The sequence below is a fragment of the Ochotona curzoniae genome, unplaced genomic scaffold (assembly GCF_017591425.1).
Source record: "Ochotona curzoniae isolate NIBS_2020 unplaced genomic scaffold, NIBS_Ocur_1.0 contig_908, whole genome shotgun sequence".
In the NCBI taxonomy this organism is placed as follows: domain Eukaryota; kingdom Metazoa; phylum Chordata; class Mammalia; order Lagomorpha; family Ochotonidae; genus Ochotona; species Ochotona curzoniae.
In genome coordinates this window covers 5,136,775-5,158,771 of record NW_024466607.1, presented here as the reverse complement: position 1 = coordinate 5,158,771, position 21,997 = coordinate 5,136,775, and the positions used below count along the sequence as shown (strand labels likewise).

At 54.7% G+C, this 21,997-nt stretch overlaps 1 protein-coding gene across 1 annotated transcript; it reads right to left on the bottom strand.

The window, feature by feature from the left end:
* Positions 1–9,306: 9,306 nt before the first annotated feature.
* Positions 9,307–21,789, bottom strand: SLC6A1 (solute carrier family 6 member 1). The gene is made up of 14 exons (XM_040994890.1): positions 21,552–21,789; positions 21,211–21,342; positions 20,683–20,783; positions 19,157–19,266; positions 17,652–17,784; positions 15,599–15,733; positions 15,422–15,525; positions 15,030–15,154; positions 14,341–14,453; positions 13,965–14,096; positions 12,670–12,772; positions 11,906–12,006; positions 11,402–11,569; positions 9,307–9,411 (listed from the first exon to the last, which is right to left on the bottom strand). Exons 1-14 carry the CDS (start codon positions 21,787–21,789, stop codon positions 9,307–9,309), a joined length of 1,800 nt encoding a protein of 599 aa, XP_040850824.1.
* Positions 21,790–21,997: the final 208 nt, after the last annotated feature.

Here is a 21,997-nt window from a genome sequence, read left to right as displayed (position 1 = left end):
GGAGACAACAGGACGATGAGACTGCCAGCAGAACAGCAGGCACAAACTGTACATCGGACAAGGACTGGAGAAACAACCTCTTCCCGACCAGAGGAAAGGAGATCCGACACTGGGAGGTAGCTGCTCTCCCAGGCTGATGCGGCACCCAGTGGAACCATCACAGGGGTCCACCGACGGACGGCTGCATGAGGACAACGGGCTGGACTTACTCGGTGGAATAGCACTCAGCCGGAAAGAGCTGGAAAGAACGGCTGGAACTGCAGGTCATTGTGTGGGCTGACGTAACCTACACACCCAAAGAGGAATGCCACAGTTCTCTGTCCTATGTTATAAAAAGCCGATCTGTACTTGTAATAGCCTGAGGAGGGGGGGGAGGGGGCAGAGGGTGGCTGGGTACTCAGAAGTCCCTGGCACACTAGGGGGATGGCAGTTCACACCCGGGGATCCCACACCTTGTAAGCAGTGGTGGAGGAGCTTGCTGATTCTAAACATACACAGGAAATGAAACGGTAATGCCTGCATGCCTGTGCAGGGGACTGCACTCTGTAATATGCACAAGTATTCCCTGCTAACGAAACACCGCAAATCAGGGACAAGACGCCCAACACCACACATCCGGGCATCCACAGGCACCGTGTGTCTAATAACGTTTATAAAACCCCTGCTGAATGGGTGATCTTGCAGAATGCGAATTTCACCTTGACTTTAAAATAAAATGAAGACTGATTTAAGATATGCCTCTGCTGGGCCCGACGTGGCTTGAGTTCTTGCCTTGCATGCCCGGGATTCCATGTGGGTGCCAGTTCTAATACCAGTGGCCCTGCTTCACTTCCCATCTAGCTCCCTGTTTGTGACCTGAGAACACCCACATGGGAGACCTGAGAGAGGCTCAGGGCTCCTGGTTCAGATCAGCTCAGCTCCGGCCATTGCAGCTGCTTGGGGAGTGAATCAGTGGATGGAAGATCTTCCTCTCTGTATATCTGACTTTCTAATAAAATAAAATAAACCTTAAAGAAAAAAAGATATGCCTCTGCCACCATGATAATGAAACAGCGCTGGGTGCAGATGTCACTGGCTTTGCACACCTTGAAACCCAAAGGCTGGAACTCTCCAGTGATGGACAAGGACCAGCAGCCACTTGTGTGTCAGTTCATCCATCCACCCATCCACCTGTGTTGATCCTTCCATCCCTCCCTCCTTCCCTCTCTCCATCACGCCCTCCATCCACCCACCCATCCATCCATCCATCCACCTATCCATCCAACCACCCATCCATCCATCTGTGTGTTCATCCATCTATCCATTCATCATTCCACCATTTATCCATTATCCTAACTCCCCTAGGACTCATCCACCAATTCATCACTGCCTCTCTCCACTCACACCTTTGTTCATCCATCCACACACTGTGCTCGCATCCATCCACTCATCACACCCTCCGGCACCACCTCTGTCCAACTGCCATCATTTAATAACAAGCAACTTCAACTCAATCCTACCCTCAAGGCACTGCCCATGACCAGTGGAGGTGACTCACCCTGACAATTATAGCCAAGCAGGCCCAATGCCCAGGCCTCCCTTCCACCTCACACCCATGAGCCTTTACTAACAGCCCTCATACCAGCCCTGTGAGGTGGGTATCACTACCACCTCCATTTTACAGTTGGGACAAGTGAGATTCAGAGGAAGGGGGGCAAACTGTTGCATGGAGTCCATGTTCTAACCGACATGACCCAGCATCTGCAGAGCTGATGTGCAGTGGCAAGAACAGCCATCACTGTCACCCTCATCTCATGCTGCCTCCAGCTCTGCTGCCAGGGACTGGAGAGAGTAAACATGCCAGCAACGCCCATCTGTCCTCTGCCAGGGAAGCTGGGTCAAGGGAAACGAGCGTGACTCTTCAGCCCTTCCTTCTGTATGAGCAGCACCCTGAGAACCCAGGCCACCCAAGGGAGGGGGCCCAAGCCCCTGCCCCCCCAGCAGCCCCTTTGGCAGACCCTTCCCCGACTCGTGCTGCTGGTGTCCTCCAGGAGCTCCGGGCTCTGGAGACCAGGACTGTGTGAGACCTTTGCCTGATACAGAGGGCAGGCCCCAGTGCTACGCAGGGCCCAGAGCATGCTGCGCCCCCCCAGCCCCCATGCCTGCTGCCCTGGCTTCGCCCCACTCAGCCCTCTCTCTGCCACTCTGCTGCTCTCTCTGGCCACTGTCCATCTCATCAGAACTGGGTTTTAGAGCTGCTCTGATCCTCACTTTAATTAAAAGGAAAGGCCCGCCTGGAGCCATTGGACTCGATTCTCTGCCTCCTCGGACCATTTGCTCAGCCTCTGTGCCAGAGCCGGGTGTCTAGGTAATTGGAAGTTCCAGATGAGCAAGGACATAGCCCTCTTGGGGGAGACGAGGAGCAGCCCAAGCTGGCGCTGGCTCCACACTCTCTCGGTGGGGAGGGTGGTCAGGCCTCAGACTGGGGGTCGAGGCAGAGCAGCGGTCTCCTCCAGTTACCACAGAGCCCAAGGACAGCCCTAGACACCAAACACCTCTAAATCCATTTCAATAACCCGTGTATTCCCTTCCATCAGAAATATGACAAAACAGCCAAATAAGAGAGCCAGGGGCTCCAGTTCTTACATCAGCTGGAGATAATCACTGCACACACCTCAGCATGTCCAGCCTCCTGGAACCTTGCAGACACCTGATTCTTATTGCCTCCCCCAACCTCCTTAACTATACCAGAGATAGATGCTTAGCTTACAGTTAGGAAACAATAATTCAAAACTAAACAAAACCTTTCACCCCCATACCCACAGCACTGGGTTTGGAGTGTGGACAGAATATCGGAGGCATGGGCTCCAGGGCCAGACACAACTGCAGTTCCTCAGCCTCAGTGGTCCCATCTGTGGAATGGGCATGGTATTCCTGCAGCTTTCTTCTATGCAGGAATGCCAGCACAGCCCATCTGGCCCTGCCCAGCCAGTCTAGACATCTTGTTGAACACTCTGCTGACCTCAGGAATGCGTCCTCCCAGACGCAGGTAACATAGTCCAGCATGGCTCCCAGGACACAGGGCCCCTCATGGAGCTGGGTCTCATTGAGCATCCCTGATGTGGGAAGCTGAAAACGCACTTGGTATTTCTGGAATCCCCACAGAGGTAAATGAGAATACAAGGGACTCCACTTGCTCTCCCAATTCATGCTGCCTCCCCATGCTGCACGCTCTAGAAGGCTGGCCAGCACCCTCTTGGCATCCCAGGGCTGCTGCCACTGGCAGCCTTCCAAGACAGGAGTTGCACAGAAGGTCAACTTGAAAATCCACCACGGGCCTGCTGTTTGCAGAGCCCGGCTTCCTGTTTCCCTTGCCACTGGGTTGTGGACCTGTCTACAAATGTGGCACTCACACTTCCTTCTCGACACCCTCCAGGCGTCTGAGCCCCTGGGCTTGCCCTTCCCCTCAGCAGGAGGCAGCCCTGGGCTGACCCCTGATCACAGCCTGGCATGTGGACTCTCATTTTGATAACACTCACCCTGCTGTAGTGCATGGTGGTGGCGTCACTTGGCACGGCTGTGCAGTCACCACCAGTCGCCTGCCTGCGGGTGTGTAGATGGAGCCTGTGGGTTTTTCATGTGCAGACGCTGTAAAGGCGCAGCACTGCTGTGGATGCCCTGAGCCCTTCTATGTGACCCAGAAGACTGCTCTGCTCTCCAGCATTTATCTAGGAGAACCTTTTTTAAAGATTTACTTATTTTTATTGGAAAGTCAGATATACAGAAAGGAAGGGAGACAGAGAGGAAGATCTTCCATCAGCTGATTCACTCCCCAAGCAGCTGCAATGGCAGGAGCTGAGCCGATCCGAAGCCAGGAGCCAGGAGCCTCTTCCAGCTCTCCCATGTAGGTGTAGGGTCCCAAGGCTTTGGGCCATCCTCGACTGTTTTCCCAGGCCATAAGCAGGGAGCTGGATCGGAAGTGGGGCAGTCAGGACATGAACCGGCGCCCATATGGGATCTCAACGTGTGTAAGACAAGGCTACTGTGCCAGGTCCTAGGAGAACTTTCGAGTCTCAGAGTGTTCACATCTTGTACTTTGTTAAATACTCAGACATGGTTATTATTATATAATTTATTATTATTTAGTTATGCTGTTTTTTTTTAACATACGAGGCTACACTGAAAAGGAATTACATTTTATTTTGGTGCAAAAACAAAACAAAACAAAAAAGACCAGAAACTCACGCAGTTTTCTCATAATAATGCACTTCCCAGGAACCTTTCCAACACTCTACAGAGGAAAGCTGAGGAATGATGTGCGAGGTCCTACACACCCACGGCCTAGGCTAGTCATTAGCTATGCCAGTCTCCTACCCACTCACCCATCAATTCCCACCAACCCCCGGCCTCTATTTACAGAACAAAACCACCTTTCTAGTTCTACCCACTCCTGGTCCACTCCATCCCATATCATCGGCTGCCATGCCCAGGTTTCCACCAATCGCTGCCCAGGGCAGTAGAGCTCCATGACTGGCACAGCTCAATTAAAGGCAGTGTGGCCTCCACAGCAGGAGGCCCTGTGAACCTGAAGGGGATCTGAGTCTGGCTATGAGGCAGGAAGAAGGAACTGCTTGGACTCATTATCAGGGAGTCTCACCCTCACCAGGGGCCGCTGTGTAGGGCCTGAGCATCCCCTAGGCTGTGAGGAAGAAGCTAATCAATAGTGGCTTCCTGATCTCCATCCAGTCTGTGAGCTTCTCAGAAACAGGGACGCATCTGAGGTCCCAGGTTTCCCTGCAGGGTCCAATGGAACCCTCACCATCTCATTCTCCACTTCTTAGAGAGCCTAGAGGAAATTACAGGTACCCCCACAGAGAAGCTGGGAACCCCAAAGGCTGCACTGTTTGCTTTGTCATGGAATGGGACCAGCTCAACTGCAGTTACCCTCATTACCTCATGCTAATCAGGAACTCTAATTAACTACATCTGATGAATAAAAGGGGGAAATGGCTTCATCATTAAGAGACAGTTTGATACACATAAATCTTTCAAACTGTGGGGCTCTGGGTGGAGCATGACCCTGATTTAACCAGGCCTTCCAAAGGGACACCGCGGAAGAGGCCCGGCTGTCCCCAACACCTGTTGTTTCATCATTGCTCATTTGTGGACTCAGTGTTAACTCACTTCATTTTGACAATTTTGTAAAGTAACTGAGGCACAAAGAGACGTAGGCCATGTGTTCAGAGTTGCAGAGTAAGTGGCAGTGAGAACTCACGTGGAAGGCTGTCTGATCCCAAAATCAGTACCTTCATCTGTTACACTGTCTCTGTCCATGCATCCCATCACCCATCCACCCACCCACCTATACCATCCATCTATACATCCATCTAGGCTATAGATCCATCCATCTACTGTGAGGGTATCTGGAAGAAGAGCTGATGAAGCCGGAGGCCCAGCAAGCAGGCCCGAAGGCCCACTGAATGTGAACTGCAGATGCTTGTCTACCTGTGATGGTCCAGGCCTCTGCAGCTTTCCCACCAACTCTTCCTCACCTTTCATCTTCAGACAGGTGTGGGACCAGAGTCTAAGGGAACTTGGTGGCCCTGTAGCAACCGAGCACAAGGAACATTGAGTGTCAACGGGCCTGTGGCAGGGACAAAATCAGAGTGTTCCAGGGGAGAGGAGGTGCCATTAATGGGAAGCCAAGTGGCCTGCATGAAGGTCAGAAAGGTGCAAAGCGATCTGGGTCATGCAGAGCATCACACGCAGAGGAGAGGGGGCAGAGCCAGTTTGCTGGTGCTGAGAGCGGGCCTGGGGGACAGACCTGGAGGCAGGAGTCAAGTCAGGGGACCATAGTGGTATCCACTGGAATGATGATGGTGACCTGGACAAAGCAGAGGTTGTGTTCCTCACTCCACCCAACAGCAGCCCTTGCTGGGCTGACTCCACGCATGTAGGACATGCCCAGTTCCTGTCCACCTGCCCTGAGGGTCCACTGCACACAGAACTTGCACTGGAGACCAGGTTGAGGTGCAGCCATCAGGAGACCACAGCACAGAAGGGCTCATTCGGCCACTGGATGACATGGTGGCTTGCCCTGGGGCCTCTGTGGTGACTGCCTGACCAGCACCTATTCCCTCTTCCTGTAGGACTCCCCTTTATGCTTATTCTTAGTTTATGTGCTTGGAGCTAAAAGTTGGCCAGGAGACCAGGTCTGTCCTGTCCACACTGTCCTCTTGGCCACACTGGGCAAACAACCAAAAGTTTCAGATTGGTCCCATGGGACTTGGTCCCGGAACTGTGGTACAGGTGTTAAGGGTTAGGGACAAGACACTCACAGGCCATGGCCATCCTGCAGGGAGGAAAGTATGAGGCTGTGGTCTGCTTGACTGTAGTCATCACATACACAGATGGTTTCAGAGTAAAGTCAGGACAAAAAGGCAGAGCTGAGAGGTGCAGACACTGATTCCTGGTTCCCTCTGAGCACCTGATCCAACCATGACTGAGGCTGGTGTGGCATGGGGCCGCCCAGGTCCATCTTGTGCTGGCTATGTTACTCAACCTCCACGTTTTACGGGTCCAGCAACACTGTTCACAGAGCACTCAAAGTCGGCAAGCTGGGAAGGGGACACATACCTCACACACTCCTTCTCTTCCCCTCCCAGACCTCCTTCCACAGCCTGATTTACTAGCCCCTCCCACAATGGTCTAAGGCTCTGGCCCTTGATCCTTCTTATTCACGCAATTCCCCTTCCCAGGCTGGCCCTTGTCCCAAAGACACAGGGAGTTACCACAGTGCGCTCCTCTCTGCGGGCTTGCTCCTCCAAAAGCCTGCAACATCTAGCACTGGGCTGCTGCGGCTCCCTCACACTGGCAGCAGGGAGTCACCACCTGCTGTCTCCCCAGGTCTGCAGGAAGCTGGAATCAGAGGTGAAGCCCCAACTCACTGGCACATGCAGCGGCATGTTGGCTCGCCCTTCCCAGCTGGGCCTTTTTCTTTGGTTGGCCATGTGCATGAGCCGTTTGTCTGCCATAGTTCCAAGTGGTTTTCCGCCTACTCATTCGAAGACAGGTGAAAATTCCCCCTCCATTTGGCTGGATTTGAGTCCACCACTCTAACTCGGTGGTGGCGGCAGAAGGGCAGGGAACGGGCTTTGCACGTCTGCATGGTTGTTGTGATCAAAGAGTCCAGTGTGACCCCATCCCCAAGAATGCAAGGCCTGTTGCTGTGTATCATAGAACCTTTATTATTTTTCCTCTAAATTCTTAGAAACTTACATAACGCCCGTGCTCTAGTTATGACACCATTTATAGACATTTAAAATGTATCTTCATTTATAAATATTTTACATTTGGTCCATAGAACAGATAATTTTACTAAATAATACTGTCATTTTTTTTAAAACAGGCTCTATATATAGTTTGAATATGTATATATTACATATATTTTTTATATAGAGATAGATTTACTTGGTGTTCTGAGAATAAATCCTTATTGCAAAAAAAAGCATTTATGATAATACAGTATCTTTTCCTCCCCCCGGGGCAAATACTAAAAAAACAAACAAAAGTTACACAAATTCACAGTTCTCACAGTAATTGTACAACACTGAATATTGTGCTCTATAAAGTCGGTTTGGGTAGAAATCAATTCAGGGATTTCCTGCCAAACGCTTCAGTTAGAACTGCTTACAAACATGAAATATACTGCATTTATCTGAGAAAGACTGGATCTCAATTTCACACGGAAGAACAAAGAGGAAGTGACAAAATCTCCTTGCCCTTAGTCTACAGGAATTCACACACAGGTAGGGGCGAGACCAGGAGACACAGTGTCGGGTCCACGGCAGACCCTGTCACGGGGCCGTGTCCATGGGTTTCGATCTTGGCTTCTGCACGTGGCAGCTGGGGTGTCTTAGCAATGAGACTAAAGGTACACATGACCCCTCAGAGGGGCTGCGATTTCCTACACGGCACCACACAGGATCCTATACACCACATTTGAGGACAAACGCACCTGCGTGTATATCTGTATGTGGATATGGAGTATTTTTTTTTCTCTACAATAATGTGCTTAATACTCTGAGGGTGATATCTTATTGCAAGAACTGGTATGCTGGTCACTTTCAGAAGAGAACGACGAAAGATTAAAAAATTCAGTCACAGTTATTTACCAGGGTTAGTAAGGATTAGTCAGACACAGCCTGCGAGCTACGTGCTAAGGAGCTATAGGGCACAAGGACGCTCTGCTACACAGGAGCCCCGTCCTGGCACATGGGCAACGCTGGCAGCCATAGCTGCAAGAAACTGACTCCATAGATCCCAAATCCAGAAAGGAACAGAGGATGCGTCTGGAAAAGTGGTTGGACTCTCAGACACACAGGGCCGGGCGGGGAGCAGGGGTCTCTAGGTTAGTGGGCTGGAGGGAGGGGAGGGCGGGAAGGTCAGAGTGGTAGCAGGACTCAGGAGCAAGGGGAGGAGGCAGCGCCTGCCACGGGCTGGCAGTGAGTCTGACAGTTTCACAGAAGCCCAAGGACAAAGGGGCAAACCCCAATGTTTGGGCAGAGCCCTTCCCCAGACTTCCTCTGCAGCCGCTTTGTGCTCTGCAAAACTGGGCAGCTTAAGAGTAGCAGAATACCCCAAGGGAAACCTGGAATGAGAATCTACAGAAACTGACTGTGCTTGGGGCCCTTTTCCAACCAGCAGGGCTCCTAGGAGGAGGGGCGGGAGCACCAAGCTGCAGAGGTGTGGCTCATTCAGTCATCAATCCATAGCGGAGCAGCAGCACTGGGCCCCCAACTGAGGCCCGTGGGAGGCTGCCCTGTGCAGCTGCCTCGAGAAGCAGAGACCAGAAAGGGGAAGCTGGACAAGGGAGCCCGGTGAGCAGATGGCCAGTGTGCCTCACACCCCTGCACACACATGCATGGCAGCGTTCTGGGGATCCAACTACTACTGCAAAGTCCAGGATAACAGTCATGGGTCATGGCAGGAAGAGAACAGTCAGGAAAACACTGGAAGCCAGCAGTGGGCGGCCTGCTGGGCGTACTTGCTGGCAGGACAGGAAGGATGCAGCTGTGGCAGGTGCAACACAGCTGCTTGATGCTCATGGGGCCCGAAGGGAAATGTTGCCAGCCTGCTGGCTGCCGGAAGCCCGGGGCAGTCCCCCGCCTCCCCGGGTTTGGCTGTGCCCCTACCCCCTGTGTGCGTGGTGATGGGTCCGGTCTCGCCACCCGAGGTAGGTTCAAAGAGAAGGGATCCTCAGACATCAGGTGACGGTCACACTCGTCAGGTCGGGTGAGAGTGGCTCTCGGCGGGCGGCCTACACCCCTAGATGTAGGCTTCCTTGCTGGCGGAGCTTCCGGCCTGGGGCTGCTCGGGTCCATTCTCCGGACGGACAATGTCCTCGCTGGGCTGGATCATGACCTGGATGCGCTGCGGGCACCCAGGAGGATCTGGGCTGGGAGGACGGGCCAGCTGCGCCCTGACCCTACCCCTTTCTGTTTCCTCTGCCTTTAGCCACAACCTCGCTCCCACCGCATGTCCTCCATGCCCACCTTGGCCCAGAGCAGCCTCTTTGGCTGGGTTATTGCAACAACTCCCACTCAGCCCCTAGGCCCTTTGTATCCCCCCCGGTCCTGGCACAGCAGCATAGTGAGATCACACCCTGCACTGGCCAGCACCCTGGGAGGGCAATCATATCACCAGGGCCTCTACAACATGACAGGCCTAAGGCCTAACAGGCCTAAGGCACCAGGTAGACTCCTCCCAGAGCCTGTGCACCGGCAGCACCTGCTCTGGCACAACCTCCCAGGCACAGGGCTGCAGTGTCCTCCGCCTCTTTAGATCTGAGCTCATGTGTTCCACCTTCCCAGCAAGACCCCGTCCAGCACTCCCCAAACCTCCTACCACTCTGATTTTTCTCCACAGCCCACATGTGGTTTGATGTTGTTCACTTTCTTCTTCTACTAAACTCTAAGCAGCAGGTGGCATTTCTGTCTGCTTCCTTTGTGGCTCAATCCCCAGTATTGGCCAAGGTTTTAGGTTCCTGGCACCACACATTCCTGCCCCACCGCAGTGCCTCTGCCCAGGCAACCCCTCCCCCTCTCCGAGCCTCGGGAATCTCCACAGCACATCATGGGAACAAAAGCTTTGGATGCAAAGGTGGAAGGACAGGATGGAAGCCTTGGTCCTTTTAGCAACCCACCACTGGCTTGAGGAAGCCGCCCAGGCTCATCCACCCATTGTCCTGTGTGAAAGGAAGAAGAGGGACTCCCAGCTCTTGGCCTCAGATCTAGGAGCCACAAGCAACAGGTATACCCTGTCAAGCAAAGGATAGTGACTATCTCGGGTTCTGGCTGTGGCCCTGCACATTCTGGTCCTGTCTTGCCTCTGAGCAGCCTCGCCCTCCGTGCACTGTATGGGCTGTCCTCTATAGGCATGCCTTCCTGCATGGCTTCATCCACAACTTCAATGCAATTTGACAAAGAGCAGCAAGGATGCAGCACAGGCTGAGCTTCCCTCATGCGAAAAGACAAATCTGAAATGCTTCAAAATCTGAAACTTGTACCACAGCCACATGGAGCGGAAAATTTCACTACCCAACTCACACAAGAGGTCACCGCCCAAACACAAGTGCACTAAAACACTATATTATCACCTTCACACAATGTGTACAAGGCACACATAAAAGACGGAGGCGCATCCAGTACTTGTGTGCAAACATTCCGAAATCCCAAAGAATCAGATTCCCACACACAGCCGCTCTCCTGTATTTTGGACAAGGGATTCCTAATCTGTGTGTGACGGTGGGGGTCTGCAGTCGGGAAGCAGGGCGTACCATGGTGGGGACCCTATGGAGGGAGCACGGTAGGAGTGTGCGGACCCTGATGGAGCACAGTATGACTGTGGAGACCTGTGCGGAGGGATCAGCGCCCCGCCTTGAGGGTCAAATCCCATTTTCTTAACAGGTCCACAGGTGAGAGCCAGGATGAGCCCCTCCACAACTCTGTCCCTGCCCTTCGTTCCCTGCAAAGCCCAGGGTCCTCAGGCTAAGTCCAAAGGTAGTTCCTGTTTGGCCCTTCAAGGTTTCTGAGACCCTCAGCTGACCTTCTTACACCCCCACCCCATTTGTCATACCCCTTCAGCCCTGCCCACCCCGACTCCCTCCAGGTCACAGTAAAGCACCTTCATTCTCTTCCCCTCTCTCTTCTAGAAACATCCTTTCTGCACCTACTTTTAATTGTGATTTCTCCACAAGCCTCTTCTGAGCTAGCCCCTTTCCCGGTAGCCTTCTCCCTGGACTGAAGCAGGTGGCCCGCTAGCTCCCCAGTGCCCTTGCAGTCCGTTCCGGGGACAACACAGAGAGATCCAGCAAAGCTACGGAGAAGGAAGCCACGCGAGGTGAGGCGTGCACAGGACTTACCTGCTTCAGGGAGCCCTTCAAGGTGAGGAACATATAGGCCATGTAGCCGGGAATGAGGACCATGGAAGACAGCGCCATGAGCCAGCCCACTCCCTGGCCCCACTTGGGGAACACGTAACTCCCCATGGTGAGCGGGGTCATCTGCACAGCGCTGAACAGGAACACACCCTGAGGAGAAGGGCAGGGAGAAGTCAGCCTCCCAGGCAGCGCTGCAGCCCAGGGCCCGGCACCCCTTAACCCGCCGGCTTAACCCGCAGGCCGCGGTCCGGGCACCACCTACACTCATGGGATCAAGATGCCGGACGCTGAAGGTGGGGGCGGCGGCCAGTGCTGTGCACGGTGCTGTGCACGGTGCAGGCAGAGACTGAGGGAGCCAGCTGGGGAAGTACTACTGGGAACGGGGTTCTGAGGGCCTTTTCTGCCCGCCTTTGCTTCTAGAAGCTTCTTCCGGGACACAGCTGCGCTCCATCCCACCCCGCACTGAGCGAGCCTCCCAGGCCTTACCGCCACGATGATGGGGGTGAAGAAAGACCAGCACAGTTTCCACCAGATGCAGGGCCTGGAGCCCACCATCTCCTGGATGTTGTCGTAGAACCGGTTCACGCCTGGGACATGGGCACAGAGCAGGACCCACGCGTGAGCCGTGGGCGACGCGCCCTGGCCCTCCTGAGAACTTTGTGAAGGGCCAATTCCCACAGCGCGGGCACCGGGAACACACCGACCGCCTCAGAGGCGCGGCCGGCAGCGGCTGGCGAGTTCCCGAGTTCCCGCCGCCTGAGGAGCCTGAGGCGGCTGGAGGCAGGCCAGTGCGCATGCCCGGGAGCGCAGCGCGGGAGGCCCGCGCGCATGCGCAGATGTTGCCACATGGCGTTGGGCCCGGAGCGGTCAGGGAGAGAGCGAGGACATACAGACCACAGGACCTCGTGTCCTTCCACGTGAGAAGGAGCGTACCGTGACCTTCAAGTTTCATTTTAGGGAGCTGTAGCGCTTTGAATAAGCCCAGCTTTTGTGAAATCTGTAGAATCAACACTTCTTATAGCTGTGTTTTCCTCATTTCTAGATACAACCTAAAACAACACTTTCCTGTACTCTTGGCATTCATTTTCAATGAGTTTATTGAACTGTCTTTAAAAAAATTTATATTTATATACTTACCTGAAAAAAGGAAAGGGACCGTGAATGAAGAAAGAAGCAACTGAGCAGATGAAAGAACAAATGAACGAACAAAATGAATGATTGGATGGATGGGGGGACAGGCCAAGGCTCACCGTAAAACCAGGAAATGGAGATGCATTCGAAGAACACCAGGAACAGCAGGCTCATGCCGCTGGCGGAGTAGTAGTCAAAAAGTTTGAACACGTAGATGCCCCCCTGAGAGAAGAAAGGAGGGTGAGACGCCCCCTCGCACCCCCTGCACCTTCCTCGCACCCCAACACCCAGCACACTCAGGGACAACAGCCCGGGGGTGCGGTGGCTGCTCAGGGGTCATTGCAGCACCCGAAGGCTTGAGGGTGGGTGGCCAGCAGGACTAAGGGATATGGGCACTGGGAAGAAAACGTCCAGGAAATGGAGGACACAGCCGTTTCTAGGGAGACTGAAGGCAGGAGGTGGGGGAGCTCACCAGCGCCTCCCCCCTCATCCCCATCCTCCCCGCCCCCATCAGCATGAACCAGCTCTGCTAGGTGCGACACATGCAGAAGTGGAGACTTGAATCACATTGGGATGCTGAGGTCCTTAAGGTGCCGCATGGTCTGGCTGTGCTCTGCCCACTCTACTCCCCCGTCCCTGCCCCTCAGGGCCTTTCACCACCGCCTGTGTGCTTCTCCCTGGGCTGGCTCTCAGTCTCAGCTTCCTTAGAGAGGTCTCTCCTGGTTTCCCATCCCCCAGCCCCTGTGGTCTTCCCCAGCCTGCTACATCGACTCCACTGCACTTCACGCTCTGCCATCATCTCATCTGTCAGTCCTGTCCCCACCAAGACAGAAGATCCAAGACAGAACATGGGATAGTAATGGTGGCCGTCACATTCGGTGTGAACAGCTATGAATGGAGGCTGAGTCAACGTCCTGGGTCAGGATGCCATCTGGGTGTGAGAGGCAGTTTTGCAGAATGTGGGTCAGACCCAGGTGCTGAACTCATCGCTTGACAGTCCTTTCTGTTTAGTTCACCAGTTAGTACAGTTTGCCAGTTCTGTGTTTGTCTAAGAGATGTGAAGGTCTTACATGCAGACAGTGGTTCTCAAGAATATTAACCCAGAGATAAACATGGGAATAAGAGGCAGGATTGGGCAGTGTGCGCTTCAAAGGCCCAATATGATCATCTGGCTAATTGCCCTAAGCCGTTCAAACTGCACTCCCGCAGCCCGTGCCCAGCCAGCAATCCCTGCCGTCCTGGGCCAGGCCACGTGCGGCACTCTCTGCCCCATGCTTTCCAGCTCAGTGTGTGCATTTCTAGGACCCTCTCCATCATAGCCGTGTGTCCAAAGTTTCACATAGACGGGGCTCAGCAGAAGGAAGGACCGAGGTGGCATGGGAGAGGACCCTGGGGCAGTGCTGGGTGACCCCACCTGGGTGATGTTGGAGAGGCCGATCAGGTAGGAGACGATGCAGACGGCGGCAATGAAGAGCTCACGGCGGTTGCGGAGGAGTCTCGGGTACTCGTCCACCAGGGCTGTGATGAAGCCCTCCACAGTGCAGAACTGCAGGGGACAGGGGTCAGTCACCTGCCACGAACACCTAGGCAGCAGGCCTGGGGGGCCCCCAGCGTCCGGCCTGAAGCTGTCTCTGACATGCTTGGGGACCTCAACTGGTCCCGTCCTTCTGCGTGTCAGTTTCCCCTTCAGGACACAGGATAAGTTTGTAGAGTTGCTTCCCAAAGTCCCATGCCACGGAACACTCCAGGGGTCTGAAATTCTGCATCATCTCCCTGAGGGCTCCTCTCACCTGGCTGTCAATGCCCAACATGAGCAGCATGGAGAAGAAGAGGATGGCCCAGAGCGGAGAGATGGGCAGCTGAGTCACCGCCTCCGGGTATGCCAGGAACGCCAGCCCTGGGCCTGCAGGAATGGGGCAGGAATGAGGCACATTGGGCACTCACAGCACCTTCAGCAGAGTCATCCATGGGGAAACAGGCTGGGGTGGGGGTGCAGCAAGGAGCCGTGGCCACCACCTGGGTGGGAGCCTGCTGCGGCCCAGCCCGTGGCAGGGACAGTGAAAGTGTAGACAGATGATCCCGGGGAGAGGTGCTGGGGAGGCTAAAGGCAGGTGCTGGCTACAGAGGAAGGAAAGAGCATCAGGAAATGCCAGGGTTTCTGCCCTGGGCACTAGACAACCACCCTTCCCGGGGGGGCCACACAGTTGGGGAAGGTATCAGAGCTGTGTCCAAGACATGTGGCATCTGAGTGTCTGGAGGTGTATGTGGGTCCAAAGGTGGGGAGACTAGGAGAAGAAGAGGGAGCTGGGAGTCTCCTGGGAGTGGGTCTGCAGGTGAAGGGGGCAGGCAGAGACAGGAGGTAGGCATTTTCCTGCCCAGGAGGTGAGCCTCCCAGTGGGTAGCGTCCATTCCACGTGCCCAGCCCAGGTCTCCAGGAGGCAAGGCCCAGTCCCCCAACCACCCTGGGGGTGGCACTGACCTGAGGCTGCCACGTCAGCAATGGACCGCTTGGTGACATGGGCCATGAAGCCTACGATGGAGAAGATGACAAAGCCTGCAAACATGCTGGTGCAGGAGTTGATGCAGCAGACGATGATGGAGTCCCTGGAGGAAGCGGGCAGTGTCAACTGGGGGGCACTCAGAGGGCAGAGGTCATGGAGGCTGCAACAGGGGTGCGGGGAGGCACTGGGAGGCAGGGTTCAGGAACCAGCCAGGGGAAGTGGGACCTGAGGTATCAGGTCAGGGCCAGGAGTGACCTCGGAGGAATGACCTCAGCCTAGGGATGAGTGCAGAGAGGGGCTGAGCACAGTGGCCAGAGGAAGACAGAAAGGGGAGAAGGTCTGGGGGGCGGGGCATGGCTGCCGCTGGCACCTGTACACATTGTTGTGGAACGAATTGTAGCTGCCCAGGGCGATGAGGGACCCTAGGCCCAGCCCGTAGGAGAAGAAGATCTGAGTCGCCGCATCCAGCCACACCTACAGACACAAGCGTCAGGCACGGCTGGAGCCCAGCAGCCTGCACAGCCACGGGCCACCCCAGGCCGCTCACCTCCGAGTCGGACAGCTTGCGGAAGTTAGGCGTGACATAGAACAGGATGCCCTCCTTGGCGCCAGGCAGCGTGACTCCGCGGAAGAAGAGAATGATGAGCATGACGTAGGGGTACGTGGCTGAGAAATAGACCACCTGGGGGTGGGGGAGAGGGGTGGGCATCAGCCCGCCTGCAGCTCCCCTGCCCTGCACTGCCTCTGTGGCCCTGGGCTTTACTGCCTGTCACTCATCCTCCAGGAAGCCTTCCCGAGCTCTAGGCTGCTCTGTTTGGCAGACTCTGTGGAGTCTGAGCCACCCAGCTCAGCATGTGACATTCTCTTCCTCACTCTCTTTGATTTGTAACTGGAGTCTACATTAGACAAATAATGGGTATTTTAGCAGGAAAAATTAAAAGTTGCATCAGCAAACACACACACACACACATCCCTGCAATAGCCCCTAGGATCACACGAGGACAGGTTTTGTGTCTTTCTAATGTGTTTTCCAATGTCTATAATGGTCCATGGAATATAACAGATAATAACTGTCTAAAAACATACAAAGGCACGGGCTGTGAACATTTCACTGTTCCTTCTCAGGCATCCATACAGGTGATGATGTCATCCAAAGTCAGACACCCCCCGCCCCCGCTCACCTGCCTTTCCAAGGAGCAGGTTTCTTGACAAAACATACCCAGGGCACATAGTTCCGCTTACATAAGACCGTGTATCACCTGAGCTGTGAGTTCTACAGTCCTCAAGGAGGGCCGACTGTCCTTTCCCAAGAGGCCCCTACTGTTACCCAATCTTATCTGCCTCATTGAACATTCCTGTTTATAAACCTTAATCTGCAGAATGACTATATCGCTCCTGGGAAATCTGTCTAGACATGGAATCACTGAGCATAAAAACACAGTTTTCAAGGGCTTTCCATCTATGAAGATGGCCTGATTCCTTCTAGAAAATTCAGGGGCAGGTGTTGTGGCACAGCACATTGCACCAACAGGTGTGATGCCAGCACCCTATCCTGGATTCAGGGGGTTGGTCCCTAGTCCTAGCTGCTCCACTTCCAATCCAACTCCTGCTAATGAGACTGGGAAAACAGTGGAGGATGGTCCAAGTGTGTGGGCACTTGCACTCACGTTGAAGACCTGGAAGAAGCTCCTGGCTCCTCACTTGGGGCTGGCTGTTGTGGCCATCTGGGGAGTGAACCATTAAATGAGAGATCCCTCCCTCTGTCTTTTCCTCTCTATCTCTCTGAAACACTGCCTTTCGATTAATAAACAAATCTTAAAGAAAACAAATTCCTCTAGCAAGGCACGAGTGCCTGCCTTACAGCGCCAGCGCAGAACAAATCATTTTAGCAACCATTTGGCCAAATTGATCTTTAAAAGCCTGCAATCATTTCTCCGCTCACTGGTGCGGAACAGCGATTTCAGGCTCAATGGCCTTTGCAACTCAGGGTCTGTGGGGAGCCTGGCTTCCAGCCAGAGTGGGGTTCCCTGGGGGTAGCTTCCTCTCTCTGATTGCACCCTAGGATCCTGCAGGATCGGGAGAGACGACTGTGACCTGCTGGACAAACCACTGTAGCTGGAAAGATGAAAAAGCATGACTCTGGGTTCATTTCTTCTTTTCTGAGCACCACTTTCTCCCATCTAGAAGACAGGTAATTACTCCAGCCGCTCAGAAAAGACAGCTGGATGAGGCCCTCCTGTTGCCTAGTCTTGACCGTCCCTGTGTCCTCCACCTGGAACCAGAAGTCTGCTCTCCTGCGAGTGATGCTTGCCCTGAGCTGCAGGGCTTGGCCTGGGCTGGTGGAATCTCAAGGATCCTCCAGGAACTGTGCCATGAGCCCATCGTGTATCATATCCCAGGATCCTCATACCTGCTCTACAAGGTAGGGAAGGCCTTTACTTCCATTTTACAGGAAAAGAAGCTGAGGCACAGGGAGCTGCAGATCCTGCTTATGCCCAGGGTGAAGCGGGTGGCCGGGAGGTATGCTCTCCAGGCTAAGACAGTGATCCCTTTGCAGCCACAGGCCCCGCCTAAGCCCCCAGTGCCTACACGTCCTTCACCTTTCCAGTCCATCCGACACCTTTCCAGATGCAGAAATACACCAGAACCCAGGCGATGGCCAGGGTGATGGCCAGCGGCCAGCGGATCTGACCCGGCTTGTCCAGTCCATCTGTCATCTGATGCATGTTGCGCCTGTTTAGACAACAGAGGAAGGAGACAGTCACAGGGGCTGCTGGTACCTAGGAAGGCCTGGGGCATGGGCAGGGATGACGTCCCCCAAATGGTTGGGTTGGTACCAGGATCACCATTGAGGACTGCGGGAGCTGTAGGTGACTTAGCTCAGCCTCCTGAGCCACTCAGCAGCCTTCCCTTTACTCTGCTCTGCTCCCACACACAGCCTTCTCAACTGCAAGTCCCTGGCATGGTCCTGCCACGGAATGAGGCTGTGTTCCCCAGCCAGCCTACCAACCGGTCCCCAGGTCATCCCCTCTCATGGCCCTGTCCTGCTCTCACTTCCTGCACACCTCAGCAGCTGCCCAGCACCAAGAGATCTGGGGCCCAGTAAGCCCCTAACACCTGAAAACAGAATCAATGTGGCCTTCCCCAGGGCCAGACTGTGTGTGCATGTTCATGTGAATGTGTGTGTAAGTGTGTGAGCCAGGGCATGCACATGTATACACGCATGTGTTGGTGTGCAAACATGTGCCTCTGTGTACACAGGACAATGCGTTTGCATGTGCTTATGTATGTAAACGTGTGTGCACACGTGTGCATGTGAATCTGCATGTGTGTCTGCACTTGTGCACATGTGTGTGCATGTGTACATGTGTGCACCTGCGTTCGGTCCAGGTGCCCCTGGGGTTGCAAGTACAGTACTCCATCAGTATCTGCATTTGTCCCACAAACTCTCACAGATAAAAGTTCCACAGGTGCTCAAGTTCCTGGTACACAGCAGCATTGCGTGTGCACAGAAACTGCACATGTCCTCTGACACCTGAAGCCCTCTGTGCATCACACCTGTATCTAGCACCACATCCGTGGTCCATGCTACAAGAAAAGCCACAACACAGCGTTTATAGAATAACAAGAAGTCTATGCACACTCAGCACAGATGCAACTCTTCGTGAACTATATCTGATCCATAATCAGGTTGAATTATGAGTGTGGAACCTGGGATGCCAGGGACCACCAAGGTGAGGGATGGTTCTCAGGACAGGTGACTACCAGCCTCTTTGGGAGGCCCTACTCGGTTGTGCCAGCCCTCCCTTACCCCCTTGACCCTCTCTGAGCCTCTGGAGATGATTGTTCTGGGTACCTCACAGGGGTCCTGGCCTCTGGCTGGAGCTGGACAGCACTAGGGGAGCATGCCAAGGACCTGGTCCTCTCTGATCCCCCACAATTGGGTCAGTAGCTGGGTTCCTGTGCCAGAGGCCACAGCAGGTGTCTGGTGGCCTTGACTTCAGCCCTGCTCACTCCTCTGCACACAGTCCTCCCTCCCTCTGGAAGTGGGGGCATTGTCCCAAGCTCCCACACACCCTGCCCACCCCACAAGGCTGCTACTCACTCCCAGAACTCCACCACGGCGCTGGTCATGTTGGTGGTGTTGACAATGCTGTAGTTGGAGAAGCAGCGGTCCGTGTTCCAGGGGTTGTCACACTGTTTCCAGGGCAGCGTCTATAAAGACACAGTCATGTGGACAAATCCCACTGAGACCCCAGAGGCTGGCCCACACCCCAGCTCTCCCTGGCCAATCTAAGGATACCTGGAACCTCCTTGCAATCACGGTTCTACCTCTCCTTGCTAGTAGCTCGGACAAGCAGGTGGCCCCCAGGTCAGAGAGGAGACAGCAGCTAGCTATATATCACATAGCGGCTACTGGAGCACCATCTGCTCATGCCAAGGTCCAGGCCTCTGAACCACACCACAAGATTGTCGGGTCTTCCTTTGGGGGCCACTTCCCAGCTCTACCACCCTGGGCATGGGACGTTGCCCACTGCAACCAATACAACATACTCTCTGGTCTTTAGTATTTTACACACGTTGGCCCTACCCCCTCCCACCAACAACTCCAGCATGCAAGGATTCCATTTTGTTTCCTTCCAAGTTTGTCTTTTTTAATTGTGGTCAAACACAAGCCTAACATTTGTCATCTCAAAAAGATGGCTTTCTTCATTGGAAAGGCAGAGAAACACAGAGATAAATGATAGAGATCACCTGCTGGTTCCCTCCCCAAATGACTGTGGTGGCTAAAGCTTGGCCAAAGCCAGGAGCCCAGAACTCAATCCGGATTGCCCACATGGGAAGCAAGTGTCTCACCTCTTCAAGCCATCACCCACTGCTTTCCAGGGCACCCAATAACAGGAAGAAGCATAAGGAGCAGAGCTGCGATTCTACCTGGCACTCCTTTCCAGGCTCTGGGCATCCCGCCTGGTGTCCTAACTGCTAGATCAAACCACCTGACACAGCAAGCACGCAGTGCAGTGATGTAAAGTACACCCATGCTGCTACATAGCCATCACCACCTGCCATCTCCAGAACGCAGAATTGGCACCCCATGCCCATCAAACACCAACCCCAGGCTCCCCTCTCTGAGTGCCCAGGGACACGTTCTGCTTTCTGCCTCTGGGAGCTCAGCCTCTCAGGGGAGCACACACCCGAGGTGTGCGTGCATCTGTGAGTGGCTTGTTTTCCTTGCATGTGGTTCTCAGGGTTCCCCTTTGCACATGTCAGGCTCTCCCACCCTCTCAAGGCTGACAAGTCAACATCCCCCTGCGCACACAGGCCATGTCTGTGGCCTTGGCCCTTTGCTGAGCCACACTCAGGTGTCTGCCGTGCACACAGATGCATTGGCACCTCCAAGGCGGGCTCTGCCTGGCATCAAGAGGGCATCATGAGCTCAGATCTTTTTGCTGAGGCTACACAGCAGAGGATAGTGCTAAGATGTGTTCCCAGGCCATCTGGGCTTGTGTAAAACCAGCCAGATGCACACCCATTTTAGATGCAGTATTGAGAGGAACAGGTGAGTGCTGTAACTGCTGAGGCAAACCACAAGCCCCCAGTTCCAGAGGGGTGCCGGGCAGGGCCACTCACCGTGGTGAAGGAGTTGTACAGGTAGTAGATGGCCCAGGAGATGATCACGATGTAGTAGATGTTCAGCCAGAAGGACAGCACGGCTGCAGCCAGGCCCACGCCTGTGGGCAGGACACGCTGTCAGGCCTGCAGTCGCTCTCCACTCAGCCCTGGCTCTGCGACCAGGACTCAGCAGGACTGAGGACAGAGCTGAAGCACAGGCAGTGACCGGCAGAAGGTTGCGCACCTCCTGAGCGAGGCAGCTAGAACTCAGGGCCCAAGAAGGGCACAGGGCCGGGGCACCTGACCCTCCATGGGTCCCTGTAAGCCTGCCAGGCTCTAAGCCGGGAAGCAAAGAAAACCACACGCAGCCCCGCCAGGAAATGAGCACATAGCATGGGTTTCTCCCCTCCACTGTCTCACCAACCCCTGTCCATTTGCAGTATTCGCTGCTTGCCAGGCTGGGGCTGCTCTGATGGCCCCAAGTTCAGATGGTTCTGTGGCCAGGGTTGTGGCCGCCAGCTCAGGGCCTCAGGCCTCCAGACTTACCCTTGAACATGGGGGCCAGCTTCCAGACACCCAGGCCCCCAATGGATGTGTACTGGCCCAAGGAGCACTCCAGGAGGAAGAGCGGCACGCCCGCAAAGATGAGCGTCAGGAAGTAGGGGATGAGGAAGGCCCCTGGGGGTGAAGCAGACAATGTTTGTGGCCCCCAAGCTTGGAGACCCTCCCCTCAGAGCAGGCACCTTGCTTCTGGGATCCTCCAGAATTTCCGCTCTGCCTTGAGAGCAGCTCCAAAGCCAGACAGAGAGGCCAGGGCACCCAAGAGGAGGCCCAGGAAATGCCCCTGCCCCAGCCCCAGCTACCCACCACCAAGCACTGCCACCTACCGCCTCCATTCTTCCCGCACAGGTAGGGGAACCTCCAGACGTTGCCCAGGCCAATGGCATAGCCCACACATGACATGAGGAAATCAAAGCGGCCCTTCCAGGTGTCACGGTCCGGGAGGTCAGCCGCTTTCTTCTGCACCTTGACCACCAGGGTCTTGGGCTTGTCGTTGGCCACAGGAGCCTCACTGACCTCCGTGGAGATCTGCCCATCGGCCACCTTGCTGCCGTTGGTCGCCATGTCTTGGGGTTTGGGCACAGGGGTCCTGGCAGGTGGACGTGTGAAGTCAGCCCCGGTCCACGCGGACAGCAGCTTTGCGGATCAAGGTCACCCTAGGAGGGCAGGGCTGGGGTTGAGGCATAGAGGAAGGCCAAAGCAAAGCAACAACAGAACTGCAGGATTTCAGGGCGGGGTGCAAGCTGGGGGGTTCTCCCTATAGCCACCCACT

Coding starts and splice junctions, on each gene's coding strand:
- SLC6A1 (XM_040994890.1), bottom strand. CDS start 21,789: ATGGCGACCAACGGCAGCAAGGTGGCCGATGGGCAGATCTCCACGGAG. Junction 19,267..20,682: donor TGTACAACTCCTTCACCACG/GTGAGTGGCCCT, acceptor GTGTCTTTATAG/ACGCTGCCCTGGAAACAGTG. Junction 14,454..15,029: donor TGCTGACGTGGCAGCCTCAG/GTCAGTGCCACC, acceptor CCATTCCTGCAG/GCCCAGGGCTGGCGTTCCTG.